At 43.1% G+C, this 26586-nt stretch overlaps 1 protein-coding gene across 1 annotated transcript; it reads left to right on the top strand.

Annotated features, from left to right (window-relative positions):
* Positions 1-3163: 3163 nt before the first annotated feature.
* LOC146063495 (uncharacterized) lies at positions 3164-26309 on the top strand. Its single transcript, XM_083175924.1, has 5 exons — positions 3164-3230; positions 11806-11870; positions 12458-12514; positions 16749-16829; positions 24359-26309. Exons 1-5 carry the CDS (start codon positions 3164-3166, stop codon positions 25292-25294), a joined length of 1206 nt encoding a protein of 401 aa, XP_083032050.1. The 3' UTR covers positions 25295-26309.
* The last annotated feature ends 277 nt before the right edge of the window (positions 26310-26586 follow it).

The following is a 26586-nucleotide window of genomic DNA, read 5'->3' as shown; positions in this document are numbered from 1 at the left end:
CATAGCACACAGAGCTGACATCCCACACACAGAGCGAGCTGTCAGCTCTGTGTGCTAAGCGAGCAGACAGCGCCAGTGTTCTCCGGTGGGAGAACCCTGCCGATGCCGAGATTGATGGACACTGTCCATCAATCTCGGCCAGCGATAAAGACGCGCGGGGACGCGCACTGCTGCCGATATAGCCCCCACACATACACCGATGTGAGGGCATTTGCTAAGCGACTTTGCCAAACTAAGCAAAATCGCTTAGAAAATGCCTTAATATCGGCATGTGTGTAGGCCGTATAAGTTTGAGAGTCTGGTGAGTGGTAACAGCCATGACAATTGGACTTTTTATACACTGTATACTATATGGAATACAGTATTAATATTAAATAGTACATATGGTCTATAGTATAGGCTGTTTCAAACATTTAAATAAGTTCAGTGGTCAGGAAAAGATTAAATATATCATAATAAATAAAATCACAAATATAACAGAACCAGTACTATACTTTCTAAGCTCACAATCTCCCACTTCATGGTAAGGCTCCTGTCTCTTCCTCCTGGCAGCTACTCTCTGGTCCATTGTGATGTTTGAGGGCTCAGATCCACACATACAGTAAATATGGTAGAAGAAGCTGGTACACTAGGCATGTGCAGCAGCTCTGCTCCGTTCCTTACACTGCATGATGTGGTGGCAGCTCTGTCTATCATATTATATACTATTGCTATTGTTGTCATAATTTAAGGCACTTGCCAAGAGGAGGGGGGTTTCCGGGCAACCAGAACCATTTGCCTATGGCAATGGAGTGATGATAAATAGGCCTATTAAGTAGAAGGAATTAGTTCTAAAAATTATTTGGAGAATTAATTACAATTTTTACAACATGCCATTAGACACAGCATGGAGGTAAAAGACAGAACGTTCACACAGTGCTGGCAGTATCTGTACCATGGCATGGAATGTACAAGGGCATTGAAGTATCACTTACTGTGCTGTCATCTCCCCTAATTTCAACATTTTTCAACAATTGCATAGGCAGGGGTTCTTTAAAGACCTACAATTGTTTAATTTTCTCTTAGAGACTTTCCCCTGGAGAGTGACATTAATAATAATAATCATCTTCAATTCATAGTCAAGCAGCAAAATATTATTATTCTAATTTGTGATAAAATAAAATATCCTGGGAATATCTACATAACTGTGCAGGAAATGGGAAAACTGAATACTCCAGTAAGGTATGTTTGGTACATATTCTAAAAGATAGCCCACCTTACCCATACTGTACCTTACTGGAGTATTCAGTTTTGTTTCCTGAACAGTTTTTGAAACAAAAGGGTGTACTGCGACTTTTGAATCAATCACCCTGTATACAGTATACTGTATATGTAACCCACTCTATATTATTTTGGAAATGTGGGTTGCTAGATTGCAATATGTGCCTCCACCCAAACTATTTTAGTTGTATGAAGCTTTAACCTAGGCTGGTTTGGGATAGCCTTCCTATAATATTAAAGTGTTGCACTGATCTCACCTAAGACATGTATTTGTATGCAATTTACTCCTGTTTACCTTCTTCTGTTTCTGCCTCTGGTTTCTTCACAATAATACCGCTTTCACACTGCCAAAACATTTTAAAAAACTGTATTTTTAAACAGTATTTAAAATGGGTCTGAGCCTTCACATTGCAGTAGATTACCGTTTTAAATACCATTTAAACACCATTAACATCAGTCAACCCGTTTAATCCCCTGAACACGTTGCAAGGCAGAATGCAGGGGACAGCCTATCACAGGTCTGTATTCTGTTGTTTTTACTAAATACCGTTTCAGAGCCATTCTCACTGCATAAAAAACGTCTCTGAAACGTGTAGGACTCAGCTTTTTAAACGTTTATTATTATTATTATTATTATTATTATTGTTAGTTATATTTATACACTCTTTATCATTCATATTACAACTGCTCAACTATAAATCACAATAAATAGCCTATACGGTTCTTCTATTGCAAGTGAAAACCCAACAAATTCAATGAGTCTCCTGTATGTGGTTAAAGTTATCTCCTTTTCATTTAAATAAGCGTGGATAGGTTAGAGTTGAACCCCAATCTATTAGCTTAACGACTTAATGAAGTAACTTTACATTGCTTCTGTTAACAGTTCAGCCCTTTCATATTTGATTCCCTATTAAGGTAAATTAAATTGTAACATCAGAAACTTGTTTGCAGTCCACTAGCTAGCTAGCTAAGTCAGTAGTTACTTTGGTTTCAAATTCATTTGGATAAGGTTAGTCAACATTCCTCTATTCTCTGCAATTATAACAGTTAATATAGGTTTGTACCTGCAAAGTCTCATCTACTATTGGTGATAATACTTCACAGTCATATTATAGTCCTTTTACTTTTGCTAAATTTCACTGTTGAAAAGTTGTTTTATTATAAGTGTCATAGCTGCACTTCTCTCTGCAAACCATTAAATTATAATAATATATGGCAATGTCAATACAAGTGCATCTGGTTGTATGAGACGAGTATTTTAATTACTTCTACTGTCCTAGGCTTGCATATGGCTGTCTGCAGGACAGAAAGCAGTAACTTTGTGCTGGCTGTTCCTAACAGGCTGCTGTACAGCCAGGGGTGCCGGGAGGGGGGGAAGGGGGGGAGCAGGCACAGTTTACCTGGGCCCGGGCCTGTCAGGGCTGCCCTGGTCTGGACAGCAATGCTACAGTTGTTATTTATTGCTATTGTGGCCATTTATTATGTGTATAAGTGGCACTGCTACCATGGGGATTATTCTCCGTATAAGTGGTTCCATTAGACAGTATGGGGCTAGGGCTTTTGTAAATTTCAGCTCCAGGTCCATGTGGACCTTAATCTGGCACTGACCATGCGCATGCGCAGCCTATCGATAATAATCAGGTCTGTGAAATCGCAGCCCTACAAATAGGTCTCAAATCAGGCCCAATTTGTAGGGTGGATCTATTTATGAGAGGTAATGCAAAGATTTGTATGGGCGCCTCTTTCATAGGATAGGCTAAGTTACTGTACTCTCCTCCTCTCTTACAGCCTGTGTTTATTTCTTTTTTTTTACAAAATATTAAAACTTTATTGACAAAACAATATACAGTATGCAGAGGGACAGGCTGCTATTATGATGTCACAATGTCATTATGATATCACAATGGCTTTGTGCTACATAACCCAGCTCACTGCACAGACAAGTGTCTTTGCTGCAGGCTCACTGGACAGTAAGCATCTATTACTCACTGTACAGAGTTAGCAGCTATTACTTGGTATTTGCTATTAATTAGCATCAAGTTAATATTGAAATGGATTCCTCTAACAACAGCTCAGGGGAATTTTCCAGTCCATGGACTGATGAAGAAGAATATAATGAAGAACAGGGTGTAGGTCCTGAGGGAGAACCACCCACTAATAATTCAGTTTTTTCGGGATCTATGACCGAAGATCTGGGAGAACAACAATGCGGCGAGCATTTCTATGAGCTAAGACCAGCGACGGCTGCAGAAAATGAGGAGGAAACTCTCATGGTGACCAGAGAGAATGGAAAAGTGGAGATTGCGATGTTCGGTGATACTATCATGCATCGCTTTGACCGCTATGCTCCTCATAATGGCTGGATGGAAATGCAGATGGAGTACTATTCAACGTGGACCCTCGATATGAGAGCAGAAAGGGACACCAATGCCACTGATGAGCCTGACACCGGGAATGGAGATAATGGCAGCCTGGTTGCAGAGACCAATGCCAAACTGGAGGAAGTGGTAGAATCTCTTCCCAATGACACCGTACAGGCAATAGAACACCATGCTGAAATAAAGCAGAAAAATGCTGAACTGAAAGATCTGCAGCATCAGCAGAAAGAGATCCGTGGCAGATGTCGTGATCAGACCGCACGCTTCTGGTGGCAACGACTAATAAGACGGATTGGAACATCAGTGCTGAATGTAATCCACAGACGCAACAGGGTCGCAACCATTGTATGAAGGTTTAAGGGTGAGCTCCAATATATTCCAACTGTTCCTAATGGACCGTTATTGTTGGAGCTCTCATGCCCAAATCATCATAAACCTGAACAGAAAAGAAAGCTGGGGATTAGGGCTACTGGCGACACCCCAATAAAAAAGAACGACATTAGGCAGCCACCCCATGGGTGTGTTGGAAGAGCTGCTAATCCTAACCATACCCCCTTAGTGCCTATCCCTACACCTCCCTCCTTAGTCCCTAATCCTAACTATACCACCTTAGTGCCTAAGCATACCGCCTTAGTGCCTTACCCTAAGATCTCTCCCCATCCCATTTTCTCTCTCTAATCTTTTTCTCTCCCCATGCCCCCCCCCCAACACACACACACACATTTCTCTCACTTCTCTTTCTCTCTCACCTGCTTTATCTTCCCCCTGCCCATTCTCTTTCTCTTAACACTCTCTTACTCCAGCTCCATCTCATCACTTAATCTCTCTCTATCCCTGGTCTGTCTTTCTCCTCAATCTCTCTCCTCTTTCCGCGCAGTTTCCCGTCCTCTCCCTAACAGTCTTTCTCTCTCCCCCTCTCTCTTCCTGAGACCTTGTCTCTCTATCTCTCTCCCTTTTACCCTCTCTTACTCACCATCTGTTTACACCCTCTCTCTCTCTCTCTTATGTTGGGGCTTTCAAAATGTTGCTATAGTTACACCAATGTGTGTGTATATATTTGGTGGTGTGTATATGTTTGGTAATGTGTGTGTGTGTGTGTGTGTGTGTGTGTGTACTGTTTCTGGTTGAAGTGTGTGAGTGTGGGGCATTTATTATGTATATAAGCAGTACTGCTAACGTGGGCATTTCTTTTGTATATACAGTAGATGGATCTGTTACTGTGGGCCTGTATTATGTAAATAAGTGCTTCTGCTACCATCAGGGGTGCCGAGAGGGGGGGAGCAGGTACAGTTTAGCTGGGCCCGGGCCTGTCAGGGGGGCCTGGTCTGGGCACACAGTTTTTTTTTCATTTGGTCGAAAGTGCGCTGGGTCTGAGTGCGGACGTGGGCCGGCGTGGGGGCAGCAGGATCACAGAGGTCCTTCTGAGCGTTGTTGCACTCTTTGACTCCAGGGCCTGCTGAGAGCCAGCCACGTGACTTGGACGTTTACCGTGGCTCGGTGACAGGAGGATGCTTAGGGTAGGTAGTCCCAGGGTGCCAGGAGGAACTGAGTCAGAGAGAGGCCACCTCCAGTGGGAGTACCACCCACTCTGCAGAATCCAGCCTGCCTCACTCCCCACATTCCCATCCCAGCCGCCACCAGCAGCAGCAGGTGCCAGTGCCATGTCTCCAGCCCAGCAGTCCCAGACCTGGTTCCCCACCCATGTCCAGGTCACTGTGTTCCAAGGTGGAAGGTGGGTGGCTGGTTGCTCTGTGTATGCTGCCTCCGACTGTGGAAGTCAGCATGCTAACCCCTGGCAAAGCATGTAACCCATGGCAGAGCATGTAAATCCATGTCAACGAGCATGTTAACTCCTGGCAGAGCAGGTTAATCCCATGGCAAAGAGCATGTTAACCCCTGACAGAGAATGTTAACCCCTGGCAGAGAATGTTAACCCCTGGAAGAGCAGGTTAATCCCATGGCAATGAGCATGTTAACCCCCTAATATGAAACGAGCATTATGGTGTGTGGAATAACGTGTAATGGGCATTATGGCATGTGGTAAAATATGTAAAATATGTAATACTGTATGTACAGTTGCTGCAACATACTGTATGTAAAACCTTAAATGATGACAGCTTTATCCCTGACTCTGTTATGTGTAGTGACATGTGCTTTGCATTTTCTATCTCACCACTACGCAACCATATGCTGTCCCTGGAGATTGCAGCTCCTCTCCCAACTCCTTAGGCTTACAGACACACAAAATGGAGGCTCTGCTGCTGCTGCTGACATCGGCAAGCAAAATCGAATAGAAGTCGACTCGAAAATCGAATGGGCATTGAATAGTTTTTCTACATTCAATGCAGATTTGATCCCAATGCGCGCTCCCATGTAATGTAAATCGAATAGATAGTCTTGCCAGGCAAGACTATATGGTCCAGATCTGTACTATAGAGTCAAATCGAATGTGAACATTGTAACCAACCCAGATCCAGACACAGACCCTGATCCAGACCCAGATCCAGACCCAGATCCAGACCCAGACCCAGATCTAATAGAGGTTAAATAGAAAGTGAAATCTCACCATGTGTACGCACCTTAAGGCATCTGTGGAGTCTTTTTTTGCAATCACTGGTTTAAAATTGCGGTACTTGTTTAGTTTCACGGCGGCACTTCCCAGCAGATCGCATAGTATGCAAATCACATGCAAATTGTATGCAAATATTACATGCGATTTGCAAAACGAGCCCGAAGCATGCGAGCGCAGCTAGCCCCATGAGGGGACATGGATTACTTGACATGTATTCCGCGGCCCCTCTCCATGCTTCGGCCTCGTTTTAAGCATTTTAGGCAGCCAGAAAGTAGGCAACTCTGTAATATGTGTATAATGAGTGGTGATCAGTGATGTTTATTAAATGTAGATTATTCCAAGAAGCATACAGTAGTTCTGTTTGCAAAGTGTATCTCAAACAATTATCAGTTATTCCTGTTTGAAACCAGTGGCTTTGCTGTTGTGGTGTGGGCTGCACCCCAGAATGACCCTCCAAGGTCTCACCCACTTCCCAGGATGTCATGCCCCCTGTTTGGAAGAGCACATCAGCGGTGCCTTTTTGCTCCAGGTGCTAGTTACCCCAGTGATGCCCCTGCATGAAACTGGTTTATGTACTAAATATGTGTTGATAATTGGCACCTTATGTGCTTGTTATGACAAAACTTTACCAGGAAAATTCCCACTTCTAATCATATCATGGCTGTTATAGCCCTGAGTACTAAAATAACAGACTATAATTAAGAATTTCAGGAAATGAACTATCTATCTGAGAATTTGTAACAATGAGGAAATCATAGCATATTTCAAAGAGTTTTAATTACTAAAATATGCTTCAAATAACCAGAAATCACACTATTGATTGGTCTAAAATTCTGTTTGAATTTCCACCCTAATGACAAGGTAGGAGTACATTTTTGATTGCACTTCACAGTTTCCTGTGGTGTTCTCAAGTAAGCCACAAGTACTCCCCTATGTATAACTGTGGTTGGCTCATCTATGGCTCATCTTGTTTTGCAGTGTCTCCAAATTCCTTGCGTAAAGGAAAAAACGTCCCATTTGTTATTAACAGAACACAGAATTTACATCTAAAAATATTCCATTCATTTGATATACTTTGGCTGCAAATACCCTACTTAGCAATATGGTATTACACGTTTCTAATTGTTTTCACCACAGAATTATTTCAGTTTACGATAATTCCATCTCGATTTCTTGTTGCTGGTGATGTCACAGGATTCTGGAGCAAAAGCCTCTGATTGGCTGTCACTAAGTTTAAATTTGTGAAATAAAGATCTTCCACTCTACAAATTCTGCTGGGGTGAAAGGATTATAGATGCCAGGTACAGATTATTTACTATGAATTATTGTTGTTTCTTAGCTTTTTTTAAATAATGCATTTATGTATTTGTGTGTTTAATAGTTGGTAATTTCAGTCATCATTGAAATTCCATGAAAATAAAAATGAAAAATATTATTAGAGTCACATATAACCTTAATTAACTTAATGAGCTATGATTGCTAGTTTCTGTACAGTAGAATTAGGCAATTATATTATTAAGTTTTATCACATTTCTTTATTGCCATTAAGAGTAATTAGGGATGTCTGTGTTATCAAAAGCTAGCAGCAAGATTGTGTGTTTTCCTAATGCTGCAGTATGTAACTAAAAACTAAAAGCAAACATCTGATTGGTTGCATTATCAAAAACCTCATACTGTATGTTCTTAGCCACAGTGAATTATGTTGTTTTGGAATCTGAGGTCTAAAACAGCACTTTCTATGAGGTAAATTTACTAATATAGGAGATCTATTGAAGATGGGATTGTTGTCCATAGCAACCATATTCTATCTACACTATTATCTTATAGACGGTGCTAAATAAATATGAGTAGAATCTAATTTGTTCTATAGGCAACACAGTGGCATAACTACTGTAAGGCAGCCCCAGCTGTCGCTAGGGGGAGCAAGCGGCATTGGGGCCTGTGTGGGCGCTGGCACCTGCTTGACGCACTGATATGCTGCTGCCTGCCGCTGCCCACTGGCTGAGCACCAGAGGCAAGTCAGCCGCAGCATGGGTGCGGCCATAGCAGAGACGACAAATCCCCCCACTGATTCATTTGACTATACACAGAGCTGGCTATTGGTTACTGTGTACAGGATGGCTGGAGGATGGGCGTGCTAGTGCGGCCTGGGATGCGTCAGAGCCAAGGGAAGCAGCAGTGTCTGCTGGCCTCTCTTCCTCTCTCCTGCTTCAGCTTCTCTGCTATGCGTGTGACACACACTGGGGAAACACACTGAAGAGGAGCGAGGGGGGGGGCACAAACTTTTTGGCAGGGGGGAGCAAAATTTATAGTTACGCCACTGGGGCAACATCTCATCTTCAATAGATCTCCCATCTTGGTAATGAAACCACTGTGGGCCTATTTCAGACCTGATCTCAGGGCACATATTGTTAGCAAATGGGCAAAGCCATGTGCATTGCAGGTGGGGCAGATGTAACATATGCAGAGAGAGTTAGATTTAGTTGGGTTCGTTTGTCTGTACATGGCTGATTTATTGTTACACTGCAATTTAGATTTCAATTTAAACATTCCCAACCCAAATCTAACTCTCTGCACATTTTATATCAGCCCCACCTGCAGTGCACATGGTTTTGCCCATTTGCTAACAAAATGTGCCCTGCAATCAGGTCTGAATTAGGCCCTATATGTGCAGCAGCTGAAAACTTTCATTGCTGGATAAATATATGTCTAATAAACTTTTGTTCTGAATGTAATATATGGGGCTTACAATTACTGCCATAGATGCAATGATCAGGTAAACACAATATATATTTCACAAGATTTTGTGGTGCCTATTTTTAATTTGTTGGTGTTTAGGCCCTAGAAATAAAAAGCATTGCATATCATGGCAGTTTGGAATGTATCTTCAGACAAGATGCAGTTAAGATCCCGGCGGTCGGGATCCCGGCGTTCAGAATCCCGACGCCGGAATCCCGACCGCCGAAATCCCGACACATTCTCCCTCCGTGGGTGTCCACGACACCCCTGGAGGGAGAATAAATTAGTGTTCCGAGCGTAGCTGCGTGGCAAGCCCGCAAGGGGGGGGCGATCCCTGTCCCCCCCTTGTCGGGATTTCGGCGGTCGGGATTCCGGCGTCAGGATTCTGAACGCCGGGATCCCGACCGCCGGGATTCAGTACTGAATCCCTTCAGACTGCACAAAAGGAAAATAGGGAATCTTCTACAAGGGGCTCTTCACCTTATGTGTAGCTGTTTCCTGGCTTGCTTCCAAACACATACAGATGGAGACCCTCTCAGCCATGCCGCCAGCTCGCCATGGTGATGTTTCTGGTGGAGCTGGTCGGATGGTGGGGACGGGGACACGCTTGAGCCTCACTCGTCGCGCATCCCACTCAGCAAGGCGGCAGGGAGCGGGGACAGGGGTGCTTCCCTGCCCGTCTCCACTTCAGGGATGCAGATCTTCCAGGAGAGTGGGAGCCCCATTCTGTCGGGGGATGGCGCATTGTGATAGAATCACCAGGAGCCACTCTGATGAGAGCTGCACAGTGGCCGATTCAGGGGGGGGGCACCAGGGCACGTGCCCCCCCCTGTCATTTCATTTTGTAGCTGAGGACCAGGGCTTTCCAACGAGCCCAGCCCCGTGTCTCTAGCCCCCCGGGAACCGGAGATATCACCTGGCAAAGCTGTAACGTTTTTTCCCCATAGGATAATATGGGACTCGTCAATTCCGACCCCCACCCAGGGGGTGTGGTTGATCTCATTCAATTCCAAATCGCTGGGCCTTCAATATGATAGCAGACTGGTCCATATCGGTCAATCGGTTCCAGAGATATTGCGTGTAAACCGATTTTTTTATTTTTGAATTGTAATTTCATGGCTGTTCATGTTCTTTGAGGGCAGATTACTCTGGAACCAAACGTTACAGTTTCACTGGACCAAAATCATTCAAAGCCTACTCAAAAGTTCTTCAATATGATACTCATGTAAATGGATCAGTTGCTTCCAAAGATATAGCCGGTTAAATGAGATAACTGGTTAAAGGGGGGGGGGGGGGGGGGGGCTGGTTTTCTCTCCCCCTCACACCAGAAAATGCAGCGTCTAGGCTGGTGTAAAAGGGGCCAAACTGGGAATGCATTTTCTGGTGTGAAGGGGGTATTATTTCAAATAGCCGGTACCTGCAGTGCTCTGAATACAGCCAGGCTCTGCCACTGTCAGTGGCTATCACTTCTGCCTGGCGGCGGCTGTCCCCCGTTTACCGCGAGCATGTATTCCCCCTTGGCAATGAACATGTAATCCCACATGGCAACGAGCATGGAACCTCTGGCAATGAGCATGGAACCCTTGGCAATGAGCATGTAGATAAGCAGCACTTATGTAGCATAATTTTTAATAGGCATTATGGTGTTTGGCATAATACATAATAGACATAATGGTGTAAATGTTTAATGTGTGCCTTTGGTGGACAATGTCCCTGTTTATGAAGTGTATTGTGAATTTTGGCTTAATCTGTGTGGCATTATGTGAATTCTGGCTCAATTTGTGTGGCATTATGTGAATTTTGTCTCAATATATGTGGCATTATGTGAATTTTGTCTCAATCCGTGTGGCATTATGTGAATTTTGGCTCAATTCGTGTGGCAGTATGTGAATTTTGGCTCAATCCATGTTGCATTATGTGAATTTTGGCTCAATCCATTTGGCATTATGTGAATTTTGGCTCAATCCGTGTGTTATTATGTAAATTTTGGCTCAATCCGTGTGGCATTATGTGACTTTTGTCTCAATCTGTGTTGCATTTTGTGAATTTTGGCTCAATCTGTGTGGCATTATGTGAATTTTGGCTCAATCCATGTGGCATTATGTGAATTTTGGCTCAATCCGTGTGGCATTATGTGAATTTTGGCTCAATCCATGTGGCATTATGTGAATTTTGACACAATCCATGTGGCATTATGTGAATTTTGGCTCAATCCATTTGGCATTATGTGAATTTTGGCTAAATCCATGTGTTATTATGTAAATTTTGTCTCAATCCGTGTGGCATTATGTGAATTCTGACACAATCCATGTGGCATTATTTGAATTTTGGCTCAATCCATGTGGAATTATGTGAATTAAGTTTCATTCCATTTGGCATCATGTGTAAGGAAGTATAAAGGGGTCTAGTATTTTGTTGCATAATGTGTAGAAGTTGTATATGGGGTTGTAGACTACACTCAAGGACACACCTCTGTTGAGTGGCCACACGCCTTTTCCGGAGCGCGCCTTTGGCGCGCGTACAACTACATCCTTCGCTTTTGTCGCCATGGTGGGCCTGGGTACTTTAAATGCCAGCGCCTATTTTTAATCCCATTCCCACCCTCTCTCTGCCGCTCTCTTAGCATGTACACTGGCACCACTAACACCGCCCCTCCCCCACCTAAACCCTGGATCCGCCCCTGGAGCCGCACCATCTGTAACTGGCATGTAAAAATGGGCAGATAAGAGAAATGCACTGGTTTGTGCTACACGCCGAAAGTATATTATTTGTTCTGGGCTCCTAATGCTATTAAAGCAATATAAACTTCTAACTACTACAGATATACAACCTGCAATTGTTCTGCTTTGTCCACAGGAACATATAAAATGAAGTCTATTCTTGTGTGGCTCTGTGCCATTTCTGAGGCCTTTGCATTTCCAGTAAGTATGCTAAATACAATATGTATTGTGTCATAAACAATGCTAACCACCCAGCAAATGATTGGGCTGTAACTCATACTAACTTGTCAGACATTAGCTTTCATTAATTCATTAAACTGCCCTCATCATCACATACTTTCCCGTTTTAACTCTTTCCTCTCTGGGTGAAACACGGAGAGAAGACTCTCTGTTGCATTTCCAGGGCATGGCCAGAGCGCAACGTCATCAAGCCATGTCCCAGTAGAGTAAATGCAGCGCTTTGCAGCTCTTCAGTGAGAAGAGAGGGAATAAAATGACACGATTTACATAATTTTAGCCCCGCCCTTTCCCCAAAGAGCTGTGAATGCTGATTTTTAACCAGCTAAGGAGGGGGCTGGGGTGGGGGGCAGCTAAATTCGGGAGGCTTGCCCACCTTTGCTTAATACATAGACCACTAATTAGCTCAAGCTAATAGTATTAGTTTAATTTCCCTATGTTTAAACATGTCTGTAATGGACAGACACAAGTAATGACATTACACTAATATGTAGTAAGGTGCCAAATGTCTAAGAGTAATAGTATATAATGCTTTCCATTCTTATTTGTAGACAATGCCCCCTCCAAATGTTGAAGATAAAAAGCCTTGTTGTGTCGGACAACCACAGGTATGCACTCTCTCATTGTAAATACAATTAAAACTATATTGTATAGTGCTAAAGTGGATAATCTAATACTGGGCATATACTTTCACTTTAAAGTGTCTGTTAAATTGCCAAACCAGTTTTAAGTCAAACTGATATAATAATCACTGTCAGATTCTAACAATGATATTGGATGCCTCCAGTTTGTAAGCATGTTAGATACTAAATGGAGACAGAAAAAAGAGAATAGAGGCAGCGCTGTGCAAAATCTTTTTATTAGTTTATTAAAAGGATATATTAACTCTTGTTTAAAAATCAACAGTATTTTACAGCAATAAACATTTCATATAATAACAACACACATATATGGGCTAGTATTCATTCAGCTCAGTCCCACCTATGTGCACAATGGGTATTAGTTATACTTAGAATGGTCTCAGCTGTTAGGTGAGGGAAGTGGCTTCCAGAACCCGGTGTCACGCTCCGACCGCTGGTGCTTTCCAAGATGATGCGTTCATATCAGAGGATTTCCACCGGCTCTAAAAATAGGCCTGCCAACTGTAGTCCCCGCTCTCCTCAATGCGTTTCTCCGCCTTAACAAGTCTCAGCGGCTTCCTCAGGAGGTTTATGTATGTTAGATACTAGAATTGGAGCACCAAATGCGGGATCTTCCAGACAATCTAGATGATTTTTACATATATGAAAAACTGATTATTACTCTCCGGTCGCAGCAAAACTCTTTTCAATTATTGACCAGTTCTACTGATTAGCCTGAGAATTGAACAGTTTATGTCCATCATAATAAATATCATGTAGCATAATAAACAACACAAATATGTTTTTTACAATGGAGCTTGTTGATAACAAAGCACTATAGTGCCCTATGTTTGCACTAACACAAGCCAATTCAACTACATTGTGAATAAAAGCACATATAGAAACCAATAATTATCAAACAGTTCTTTGATACAAGTGACATTTTAAAAAGCAAATGAAATCACTCCTGAGGAGCGCCGCTGGGTTCTCTTAAGATAGAACAAAGAGGACGTACCAACAATCGTGCGCAAATAAAACAAAGTGCAGCTAGTGTGATTGCACCAGAGGGTATAACATCCAGAAACTACCCACATGGAAATACAATGGATACAGAAAGAGGTGTTCCACACACAGCGCTCAGTGTATAGCCTTATAACACAGTGAATATAATATGAACAGAGATATCACCATTTACTTCCAACAGATTTCTTATTGGAGATTTCTCACACAATACGAAATCAACAAATCCTGTTTGTGAGAAATCTCCAATAAGAAACCTGTTGGAAGTAAATGGTGATATCTCTGTTCATATTATATTCACTGTGTTATAAGGCTATACACTGAACGCTGTGTGTGCAACACCTCTTTCTGTATCCATTCTCTTAAGACAAGAGACCTCCTTCACCTACATGATGTTGGTGGCTCAACACTTAGGACAGGTGGACAGGTCTACAGGGCAGAGGGCTCCTAACTTCCATGTCCATTGGTTTATCACTCTCCATTTTATCACTTTTAAAACTTAGTGCATCTGGCCCAGAGGAGAGCCACTGACAGAAACCACTGTAAGGAGAAGGGAGGGGAGCAACACCAACATAGCTAGCCAGCACTTCAGTGTGGGTGCTCCAAACTCCCATCACTCAACTGCGGCGATACTGAAGATGGGGTACAAGTGAGAGGAGGTCAGCATTCCTACACAGCACACCAGCATGGTCAGTCCGAGTCTCTCCACTCACCACTCTATTCCCGACACCACAAGTAGGCCTCCTGCCATCCCATCTGAAGGGGGCTAGATACATTTTACACATTTTATATTTAAATTCATGCATTTTCTTTCTTTTTTATTTTATTTTTTATTTCTATTTTTATTTAATTTTTAGTATTATTTAATTATTTTTGTGTGCAATTTATTATGTGTATATGTTTATGTGTGTACATTAATTGCTACTGCTTAGGTATATGTTGGTTTGAATTGCTGTCTCACTATGTAGTGCTTCATTGCCCAACTTATGATGTTGGTATTGGCAGCTGTCCTCGTACTTTGTCCCTGCATATCTGCTCCCTCAGTTCCAGGACTGGCAGAGGTTATTGCAGGGAGCAGGAGCGGTATTGTGTCGCTTTGCCTAGGGTGTCTAGAAACCTTGCACACGCCCTGATAATATGTATTAGTGAGGGATATAAACATAGAATATATAACCTAACCCCAATGTATTTAATACATCCAAAATGCATTTTTTTTCTAGAAACAGGCTGAGTACTTACGGTACTTATGTAATATCTGGACTCCCGTTTTTCTTATGAGACCGCGTCCCCTCGCGGGGCTCGCTGCGCTCACCACGCTTCGGGCACGGTGGCTCGCTGCGCTCGCCACACTATATAAAATCAGCTCCGTGCGTAGTTGGATAGTAGGGGTATGAAAAAATGGGGTGCATTTAACATGGGAGTCCAGATAATACATAAGTACCGTACTTACTTCAGAATATGTATTTCTGCACACAGATAGGACCTATAAAGTAATGACAAGCAAACTATCAGGCAAAGGTTTAATATGATCTTTGGTCATTATCAGCATTATTTTATGACTAAAGGTCGTTCCCCAAGAGACATGTCCCCAAGACAATAATTGCAGTGACCTCAAAGTAGAAAACACAATTAGTATTGACCCTAGAGCTTCTGATTATATACAATGATGCAGTTTTATGTGATGGAAAGAAATACTTAATTTTAACATAGTACGGGGCATGGATGGGCAGGACTGAGCAAAGCGTTTCTCATCCCATAGAATTGTGTTCTACTTGATGTGCCATAAGTCACCAAAGCGTCTCCTTATGGCACTTATCATTGGTTAGATACACTCTGACACCGTACATTTTTCTAGGAAGCTACAGAATGTCAAAAGGATATATTCACAAACTCTAGAGAGTTCAAGATAAATATGTTCCCAATTAGATGTTGATTCCTTAAATACAATTCTTCCAATCCATGTTTGTAGACACCTTGGGGTAAATTTACTAATGGGAGTTCTATTGAAGATGGAATGTTTCCCTCAGCAACCAGTCAGCTTCTACTTCTTATTTATTTAGCACCTTCTAGAAGATAATAGATAGAATCTGATTGGTTGCCCATATATACATCCTATCTTCAATAGAACTCCCATCGTAGTAAATGTACCCACTTGTGTTCTGACTGATACCTAGAACAAAAGTGCAATAGTGTAATACTGATAACCTATCACAATTGGGCTACAGTAGAATACATGGGAAATTACTACAAAGGATGTGATCTACCCATTCAAGTTGATGTACACACTCTGCTCACTGACACAGGTCAACGAATCCCTCAGGATAACATGCAAATCTTAAAAACTGCAGCATTTATTAACTATAAACTACAGGCACATTTTTTACAGATTAGGGGCCAGATGCACTAAGCTTCAAAATTGCTACAATAGAAAGTGGTAAACGGCCAGCCAATCAGCTCCTACCTATCATGTCACAGACAGGCAGGAGCTAATTGGTTGGTTGTTTATCAATTTCACTTTTGAAGCTTAGTGCTTCTGGCCCTGAGTCAGGAGACTCTTACCAGATCTTGAGATCTACAAACAAGAGTAGACATACAGGCATTTACATGTTTCAATAATCAGGGGGTATTCAATCTGGGGTCTGCTCAACCGAGAACATGCAGGCGGGAGTCAATGTCCCGCCTGCAGTGGGATGAGAAGGGGGTGTGGCCGCGAGTTGCGGCCAGGAATAGGCGAGTTGTGGCCGAGAGCTCATCACTTTTCGCAGAACGAGCCCGACTGCTTGTAAAGTCAGGCTCATACTGCCGAGCTCCCCTGTGCAATGCTGTCAAAGACAGCATTGAATAGGGCCCAGCAGCCATCTCCCCCATCAGGAGATGTTCGCCGATGATTGAATACCCCCCTCGTTATTAAGGCTTTGACTTTGTTGATTGTATGAAGCTACACAATGCATTCATTTCAGTATGCAAGTAGGTGCATAAAAACATTCATCTCCTTTGGGATTTTTAACATTGAATTATTTTCTTACATTATGGAATCATCACAACATAATCTGTAATATAAAACTATGTGCAATTAATTAAGAAATAGCTTTATAGTTTTGTTCATTTCTTATTACCGTTCAATTTAGATAGACAATAAAAAAAAATATTATAAATGGCATATTTAAAGCATCTATGGCTGATCTTATTTTTTATTCTTCAGCTAATTTACCAAGGACGTGATCCCAAACATGGGATAAATGTCTACGTCTTTGAGTTTCCACCACTAATTGAAGAAACTAAGGTAAATATTGGCAAGTAATTGTTATAGTTTTTTGACAATGGTAAACAATCTTTATTAATTAATGCTTTTATACTGGTGATTTGTCATTGTGATCTTAATTTTGCACCAGCATGATATTGGCCTTAGCTCACCCATGATGGATCTGTATCATGTTTCCCAAGGGGGTATCTCGGGTGACTTCTCCCATCAAAAAAGACACCCTAATGTATGACCCGCTTAAAGCTCCGTACACACGGTGCGACCCTGCATCCGTGCTAAGCAAGGTGCTTAAGCACAGATCGCTGAGCACACGTTGTGTCACACAAACAATGCACCCACAATGTGTGCTGAGCGATCTGTGCAAGGCAAAACACTGCAATCTAGCAGCATAGACAGTGCATGCTGCGAGTGATGGCAACGCGCAGGACCTCGCATTTCCATCGCTAAGGAGCACAGTAGCGCACACAGGGGGGGTTTCTGAGTACCCAGAAACCCCCCCAGGAGTCTAAGGGCCCTAGGCTGAAAGCTGAGGGTCCCCTCTTTCCATAGGTACAAGAATTTAAAAAATCGGCCCTTGGGAACTGGAGATATCTGACTTCAAAGCAGTGGTCCCCATCCAAGCCTGTTAATTGCTCTTCCCAGTCAGATATTTCAGGTTCTGTCTGACTTACAGTTTTTCTGAGGGTATATTCTTAAACCTGGGACTCTCCCCCTTTGATGGACATGAGTAGCTTGTCTCTACTGTTCCCAGAACCAGAGATATCAGCCTTCCAGCAGCTGGTTACTGCTCCAGCTCCACACACCTGGTATGTAGTTTTATATCCTCGTTGTAAGATTGCTCTGCCTCCTGAATTCTGATCCCCTAGTCCCCAGCACCATTTGGTAGGTGGGATACTTTAGTTTTTAATTCCATTAAAATCTAAGAAATCTATTTCTGGGAACTGGAGATATCTGCAGTTAAGCAAGTTGTCCTCCCACCAGAAAATTATGAATAATAAGCCCACTCCACTATACACCCCTCCTCTGCATATTATCCTCTATCACCCTGGAAGTTATGTATCAGGGCACCTTCATTCATCCCAATGCCCCCATCTCCCACCATCTGTGCAGTAAAGGGGTAATTAATGGAAATTACTGATCCAGGCGCTACATGCTGAGCGGTTGATATAATACCCCTACCACCCGCGGGACATCAAAGTTTCCCCCACTGGAGGATCAGGATGCGGTCAATTTGCCGGCGGTCGGGATCCCGGCATTCAGAATCCCGACACTGGAATCCCGACCACCGAAATCCCGAAACTTTCTCCCTCCGTGGGTGTCCACGACACCCATAGAGGGAGAATAAAATAGCGTGCCGAGCATAGCGAGGCACCGGGCCCGCTGCGTGGCGAGCGCAGCGAGCCCGCAAGGGGGGGCGATCCACGTCCCCCCCATGTCGGGATTTCGGCGGTTGGGATTCCAGTGTCGTGATTCCGACCGCCGGGATCCCGACCGCCGGGATTACGTATCGGATCCGGAGGATCGGTAGGTGCCCCAATACATTGCTATGCCCAGGGGTCTACACGGCTGCTCCGCCCCTCTGGAAACCCCCTTCTGAAAATCCTGCGTTTGCCACTGGAGCATACACGCGGAGTGGTCCATGCTTCATTTCTAAGTGATCTAGTCAGATGCTTATGCAGTTGTGCCGAGAAGGGGCGGGTACTTTTTTACCCGGGCCAGGGTTTGATGGAGGTGCCCAGGTCCCGCTCCTCCCTCTTTCCGTTGCAAGCAACCAGGCAGTAAGCACAGCCTGTCTTCCAATCTCAGCACATACTGCTCTGTGCTGTGTGCTGATGAGGCACAGTGCCTTCTAGAGGGGGGGTACCTTTTACCCCCACCATCAGAAATGCCCCTCCTTTTATATCAGGGCCCAGCAACATTTCGGCTGCCTTTTTAGTGGCCTGGATGATGCATAAAGGGTAATGCAGGTTAACTCAACTCGCATATTGCACATCCTCTTCAGCATGTGCGCTCCTGCGTTCAGGGGTACTCAATTAGAAAGGGTACCTGGGGTCTTGCAGGAAAATCAAGCGTGATTATACATGACTTGCGATAAGGGCACAAAAAAGTGAAAACTAAAAAAGTTGAAGATAATATAACAGGGCTGTATAGAAGGCTGTTAGTGGATATATTACAAAGTTATAGTAATCTAATTTTTATATTTATTAGAAGCCATCACATTATTTTGTGGTACATTCAATTGCATGTAACTGGGGAGGTGTGACATGGGCCTTAGCATGCAGGGGGCACTATTCTGCAGCACCGGACAATATTATATATTCTAATCAATCTCACAACTTTTTCTCTTAAATTCCCAGTACAACCTGGACACCCCCTTCTCCCGCTTACCTCTCCTCCTAAGCACCATCAGTCACATACTCTTTTATTTATGGCTCACATTTCAAAATATTGTCATATTTCCCATACAGCCAGGGGCGGATTGGCCATTATACCTACCGGGAACTTTCCCGGGAGGCCGACACTACAGAGGCCGCCGCCGCAAGTTGCGCACAGCCCCAGTCACTGACAAGCAAACAGTGACAGGCTCAGCATGGGGGCCTGGGCTGAGGCCGGGGCTGCTCAGTCGTTGCTCATCGGCAGTCCCTTTGTGCGGCCCCGCCTCCGCTGCCTGTCATAAGTGGGTGCCAGAGGTAGTGGCCCCGTCTCCTCCCGCCCGCTGTTCTGTCCACTGCACCGGCCGCTGTTCTGTCCACTCCACTGCACTGCCTGCCCCATAGCTCCAGGTGCGCCTATGCTGCGCTCCGCCCTCCGCATTTCTGTGCTGCAGTGCGGGCCTCAAAGAAGGGGAACCAAACTAGCCCCTATCGAGTAGGGAGAGACGCCGGAGGAGAAGAGCGGGTCCCAGAAACAGGACTGAGGTACTCGCGTGGGGAGCTATGGAGGCACCAATAAAGTCGGCGCCTCTGCAACTGCTGCTAGGACTCTCGGAGGAGGAAGAAGGAAGGAGTGCTCAGCAGCATGGAAGCACTGGGCCAGCCGTGTGTGGAACCCTACCACTGTGCTGTGAGTACAGAGGAGCTGTGCCTTCAGAGCAAGCTACCCCTTTTATGAAGGTGTCTTGTCAAGATATAAAATGTTACTTTAATGCTCCCAGGAGATATGGGGTCTCTTTATTGTTTACAGGTAGTCACTGATTCCCTATGTGGTATAAGGGGGGGGGGGGGGGGGGGGTCACTGATGCCCTCTGTAATATATGGTGGTCACTGATATTTTCTCTTTTATATATGGGGGTCACTGTTGTGCTGTCTGTGTTATATGGCTGCAATGTTTTTCTCTATATGGATCCCTATAGATTGTAAGCTTGCAGCAGGGCCCTCCTACCTCCAAGTCTCTCTGTTGTTACCCAGTTTGTTTATCTCTGTCTACAATTGTAAATCTGCTGCGGTAGCAGATTCCGTTACAGTGTCCTATATAGCGCGGCAGATTCCGTTACAGTGTCTTATATAGCGCAGCAGATTCCGGTACAGTGTCTTATATAGCGCAGCAGATTCCGTTACAGTGTCTTATATAGCGCGGCGGATTCCGTTACAGGTTCTTATTTAGCGCTGCAGATTCCGTTACAGTGTCTTATATAGCGCAGCAGATTCCGTTACAGTTTCTTATATAGCGCGGCGGATTCCGTTACAGTGTCTTATATAGCACAGCAGATTCCGTTACAGTATCTTATATAGCGCAGCAGATTCTGTTACAGCGTCTTATATAGCGCAGCAGATTCCATTACAGTGTCTTATATAGCGCGGCAGATTCCGTTACAGGTTCTTATATAGCGCAGCAGATTCCGTTACAGCGTCTTATATAGCGCAGCAGATTCCGTTACAGCGTCTTATATAGCGCAGCAGATTCCGTTAAAGTGTCTTATATAGCGCGGCAGATTCCATTACAGTGTCTTATATAGCACAGCATATTCCGTTACAGTGTCTTATATAACGCAGCAGTTTCCGTTACAGTGTCTTATATAGCGCAGCAGATTCCGTTACAGCGTCTTATATAGCGCAGCAGATTAATTTACAGCGTCTTATATAGTGCAGCAGATTCCGTTACAGTGTCTTATATAGCGCAGCAGATTCCGTTACAGTGTCTTATATAGCGCAGCAGATTCCGTTACAGTGTCTAACATAGCGCAGCAGATTCCGTTACAGTGTCTTATATAGCGCGGCAGATTCCGTTACAGTGTCTTATATAGTGCGGCAGATTCCGTTACAGTGTCTTATATAGCGCAGCAGATTCCGTTACAGTGACTTATACAGCGCAGCAGATTCCGTTACAGCGTCTTATATAGCGCAGCAGATTCCGTTACAGCGTCTTATATAGCGCAGCAGATTCCGTTACAGTGTCTTATATAGCGCGGCAGATTCCATTACAGTGTCTTATATAGCGCAGCAGATTCCGTTACAGTGTCTTATATAGCGCAGCATATACCGTTACAGTGTCTTATATAACGCAGCAGATTCCGTTACAGCGTCTTATATAGCGCAGCAGATTCCGTTACAGCGTCTTATATAGCGCAGCAGATTCCGTTACAGCGTCTTATATAGTGCAGCAGATTCCGTTACAGTGTCTTATATAGCGCAGCAGATTCCGTTACAGGTTCTTATATAGCGCAGCAGATTCCGTTACAGTGTCTTATATAGCGCAGCAGATTCCGTTACAGAGTCTTATATAGCGCAGCAGATTCCGTTACAGAGTCTTATATAGCGCAGCAGATTCCGTTACAGCCATTGCAGGCTGCTCTCAGGGTGATTGGCACCCTGTGGACGTTTGGGGAAGTAACTCAGAGTTTTCTTGGATTGTCCCAGAAAACGCAGGTGTTCTCCGTTAGGAGGAAGCCATCTCCTTCACCCCCATGGCAATCGCATTGCTGATTAAGTTTAGTGATCTGGTCTGAATCGATACCAAGGGGCTGACTTTTCAAAGGCATAGTTTCCAAAACCAACACGGCGTGTGCTGTTATACAATTTTAAATCGTATACCATCGCATTGTATGCCATTGTATGCCATATACAATGGAATATGATTTTAAATTGTATAAGCACCCTAATGGGTGTTTTCAATGTTAAATGGTCCCCCTATAAGATTATTAATTGTATAAGCACCGTAATTGGTGCTTACAATGTTTAAAAGCACCCCCACAACACCCCCATTATCAAACCCAACCCGAAGGTACACCTCCTCCGACTTTTTCATATCCCCACCATCCATGTCGGCGTGGAGTTGATTTTATATAGCGTGGCGAACCACCGAGCCACCGAGCCCGAAGCATGGCGACCGCAGCAAATACATATAAAGTAATACGCGGCCACTTGGCACGCTTCGGGCTCAGTGGCTCACTGCGTTCGCCACACTATATAAAAATCAACTCCACGTCGACGTGGATAGTGGGGGTATGAAAAGGTCGGAGGATGCGTACCACTGCCAATGCATAAGATGCCATACGACTGAATATCGTGGGCGCCGTGCTAGGAAACAAGTACCGCTTTTTTTTTTTTGGCCCTTTTACAACATAATCATTTTTAAAAATAGTATTTTGTCCTATATGTAGCTTTTTTCTGGACCAAGCTATAATTGTAGCTCCTGTTCATTATTTTATGGTTTTTGAAAAAATAGAAAATGAGGATGCATGGAGAATTGCATAATTCAGTTAAGTTAAGGTGCCCATACACAGTACAATTGTTATGTGCGATGAGATGCGCGCTCCCGACACACATCCCATCACACAGCTCAAAAAGTACGTGCTGCACCTACTTTTTGTACTAGATCTCATCTCATCTCATTGCGAAGCAATGTCCAGTATCAACATACAGTATTAATGTCCTGAAGTTGAGAGTGTGTAAAGTCAGGTTAGTGCCAGACAACCATGGGTCCATTCACATTTTACAGTCTCACAAACAAACACAAGTTTATATTGATGAATCTGATATTCAGACACTATTGATGCTTTAGTTTTGCCTGTCAACAATGTATCTAAGTATAGTGATTTGGTAATCCCACCTACTGTTATGTTGGCTCCGCCCATTATTGATGTGTTGCCGCCCACATGAGGCCACTTCCAGAAATATTCCAGGGCCACTTTTAGTCCCCAATCCGCCCCTGCATACAGCTCCATGAGGAAGGTGCTGGACCACAGAATTTTTTAAATAAAGTAGAATGTGACTGAATGTCCTGGTTATAACTGATAACAAATGTGTTATTTAAAATAAAGCATAATGTAACTAAATGACAAAGAGCTCTCGAATTAGATGCAGAAATGATGGTATGTCCAAGTCCATTTACTTGGGAGTGATCTGTATGTATAGGAGTTCTATAAATGTGTATATAATATATATCACATGGGAAGGGGCATTGACTGGGTCTCAGAGTCTTACTTTATGTCCCACAACATGAACTCATTTGTCAGCATTACATATAAGGAGCCCATACACACTCCGATTTGCAGCGGCTCCGTTCTGTACTATGCGATGCGCGCTCCCACGCATCACATAGTACGGTACAAGAAGTATGTGCACATACTTTTTCTACTAGCTACACATCACATCGGATCACCTTGCATGCACACTGCATGCACAAGGCATGCGATGCAATGTGTACTATTTAAGTCCCAAACGGATCCGTCAAACGGACTGTGTATGGGCAGCCTTAGTCATGAAAAAGAATGTGATTTTATTGACCATATATTAATATATAAATGTTTCTCAAGTTCTTTATTATTCTTTATGTCAAAGAGCAGGGGATTTATAGAGGAAACACCAAAGCTTCTGTAACATGCCCCAAAACTTACCTTAAGATAAATACTGTATATTTTCCCCACCTTATTTCCTGTTAACGAGATGCGTACCAAATGCCCACATTAATTCCCTATGACAACTGTGTTGGGTTGCTAAGTGAATAGCAAAAACTCATGAATGCAAGTTTTTGACCCATAATAAGCTGATTGTAGCAAAGTTGTGGTTATTTGAACTTGTCCCATAAAGCTCAATTCAATTCAGCATTTATGAATACTGCTGGGAAGAAGATATTCAATTGAGGGTTCTTGCGACTTAAGCCGTGTGTTTATTAGGGACAGACGTACTAAACCTTAAAAAGTGATAGCGTGGAAAGTGATGAGGTACTGGCCAATCAGCTCCTGTCGAGTTACAGGCTATGTGTGAAAAATTACAGAAACTGATTGGTTGGAAGCTTAGTATATCTGACCCATCGTGAGAACAGGCATTCTACGACTTAAGTTCCTGCCATGATGCTGTTTGCACTGCACTAAAGGCAAAATACAGCATACAGCAAATTCAGATTCAGATTTCTGCTCACACCCCTCCTATAGTAGGACATAACAGTGTGTTCAATTGAATGGCTCCAGGACCTCCTTCCCAACGCTAATAATTTTGTGCTGAATTTTATTGACCTATTTGTGCATTAGCCCCACAATTTTAGTACCTGAATTTCTGAAAGCAGTAGTACTGTATCTTAACAAACTGTTTTGCTTTTCTCATGCAATCTAGATGACAGATGAAAATGTTGAATACACAACTATGAGAAATGTTATCAAAGGTAAAGAAAATCCACCTATAAGTGATGGAGAACAATATGAAGACACAACTCCTGAAACCAACAGACCTGTTAATACATATCTGAACAACCGGATGTCTGACATGCAGAGCGATTTCATCAATGGAACCGTAGAGATAGAGGAGACAGGGAAAAGTACTATATTTTCAGAAATGCCTATGAGCACCCAGAGCAGCATTGATTTGCCTGATTTGGATTTTGATCCAATTAATGGGCAGGTAACGGTTGCACAGGATGATCCTGAAACATATGGAGACAATGCTCCTGGATCTAGATTGTCAGGAGGAAGCCAAGTTGAAACAACTCACAAGAAAGAGGTGCGTAGGACCAATGACCATATTGATAATGGTTATTATAGTACAGAAGGAAGTGCACTCATTGATGTTCTAGCGTACAATGACAGTTATGCAGTCATAGACGACCCAACTGTATATTTTCCCTCTCATAATGATGTATTCAACAGCACCCTTGGATGCACTGATGGACTGTGTGGAAACTCATCCAAATCTATAGATGATCGTGTGACACAGCATTCAGCAGATGAAGATGTGTTGTATTCCACAATAAGCAACCCTGGTACTGTTGGAAATGCCACCATAGAGCAAAACGCAGTAAACCCTACTGTGAACGCAAAACTAACAAAAACTGTTTCAACAAAGAAGGATAAAGGGAATAAGAAACTTGACAAGTCTAAAGTGAAAAAAATAGAGCCATCAAAAAAATACAGCACTGGAAAAAATGTGAAATCTAGCAGAAAGCACAGACAACGGCCCGTGAAACATGGCGGTATCCGTCATCGCCCTCAGTATCGCAGACACAGTTCTTCTGAGAGTGACAGTGATAGTGACAGTAGCCAGCAACTCAATTAAGTCAGCAGATTAATACCACTAACCTGGTGTGACACTGACATAGGGAAGTGTTTACAGGAATTGTCATTAGCATTTAACTGTTATATATTGTGGACCCAAATCATTTATCTGACTGGATTTTAAAAATGTAAAGCATATTTTTTTGATCAGATAAATTGTTTGTCCAACCTGCCGAGACATTCCTGCAGGTGGCAGTAGATTCCAGCATTAGGAATTCATATAGTGGAAAAGGACACAACAGGTCTTTAAATACTTAGCGGCATCTTTTTTAAGCCACAGCTTCCTGAAGGGTTGGAGGGAAAATTAAGGAAAGCTCTCACAGTCAGTATAAACTTAGCCTGCTGGGCTTCAAACTGATTGGGTATGAATCATTGGATAGAGAGAAATTAGGTCTACAAGCATTAGGTCGACCACTGAAGGTCGACATGCATGTAGGTCAACATGACTGAAGGTCGACACAAGCATTAGGTCTACATAAGCATTATGTCGACATGGGGAAGGTTAACAGTCAAAAGGTCGACATGGGGCTTTTCCCTTTTCTGTCCTGATTGTTGACACAGTGGACATGGACACTAAAAAGGTGCACCGGGTCTAGTGGATGGTAGGGCATGAAATACCGCCTGTCAGCACATGTCGGCTCAAATAAAAGCAAAAAACCCCATGTCACATTTTGACTGTCGACCTTACCCATGTTGACCTAATTATTGTGTCAACATAATGACCCTGTCAACCTAATCCATGTGTACCTTCATGCAAGTCAACCTTAGTCATGTCAACATTCATGCATGTCAACCTTCGGTGGTCGACCTAATCCTTGTAGACCTAGTAACCATATCCCAACTGATTGTGGGCCATATTCACCGCCAACCAGCTGGGAAGCAGAGGCTTACAAGGGGTGCCGCTTCGTAAATAATTAAAGCCTAATCTTTTTGATAACTTTTACTTATAATTTTATTTTTTTTAAATATACCCAGCACATTCCAGTGTTCTACTTTGTTCCCATCAATATATTACTCATAAATAATATGATGTCACATTGCATTCTGTGTAATGTAACTAGACAACATGTAAAATTAACAGAAGTGTAATAAAAAAAAAAAAAAATGTTTAGAACAATATGATTTCCTCTGAATTAGTGTTTATTTAGAATCATTTACATTTTTGAAAATTCAAAACAAAAAATATAAAAAAATCAGTTAGTCTAAAGCAGGGGTTGGCAACTATTTTGGCCGGGGGGGCCGCTTTACACTTCCAGTGAATATTTGAGGGCCGCACACAAAATATCTTGTATA

The sequence above is a fragment of the Crinia signifera genome, chromosome 1 (assembly GCF_055691185.1).
Source record: "Crinia signifera chromosome 1, ASM5569118v1, whole genome shotgun sequence".
NCBI lineage: Eukaryota > Metazoa > Chordata > Amphibia > Anura > Myobatrachidae > Crinia > Crinia signifera.
This window is presented reverse-complemented; position numbering and strand designations above follow the sequence as displayed.

Excerpts from the sequence above, each read along its gene's own strand:
- LOC146063495 (XM_083175924.1), top strand. The coding sequence starts at position 3,164 with ATGGCTTTGTGCTACATAACCCAGCTCACTGCACAGACAAGTGTCTTT. Across the intron at positions 12,515-16,748 it reads GTTGTGTCGGACAACCACAG|CTAATTTACCAAGGACGTGA; the intron begins GTATGCACTCTC and ends TTTATTCTTCAG. Across the intron at positions 16,830-24,358 it reads CACTAATTGAAGAAACTAAG|ATGACAGATGAAAATGTTGA; the intron begins GTAAATATTGGC and ends CATGCAATCTAG.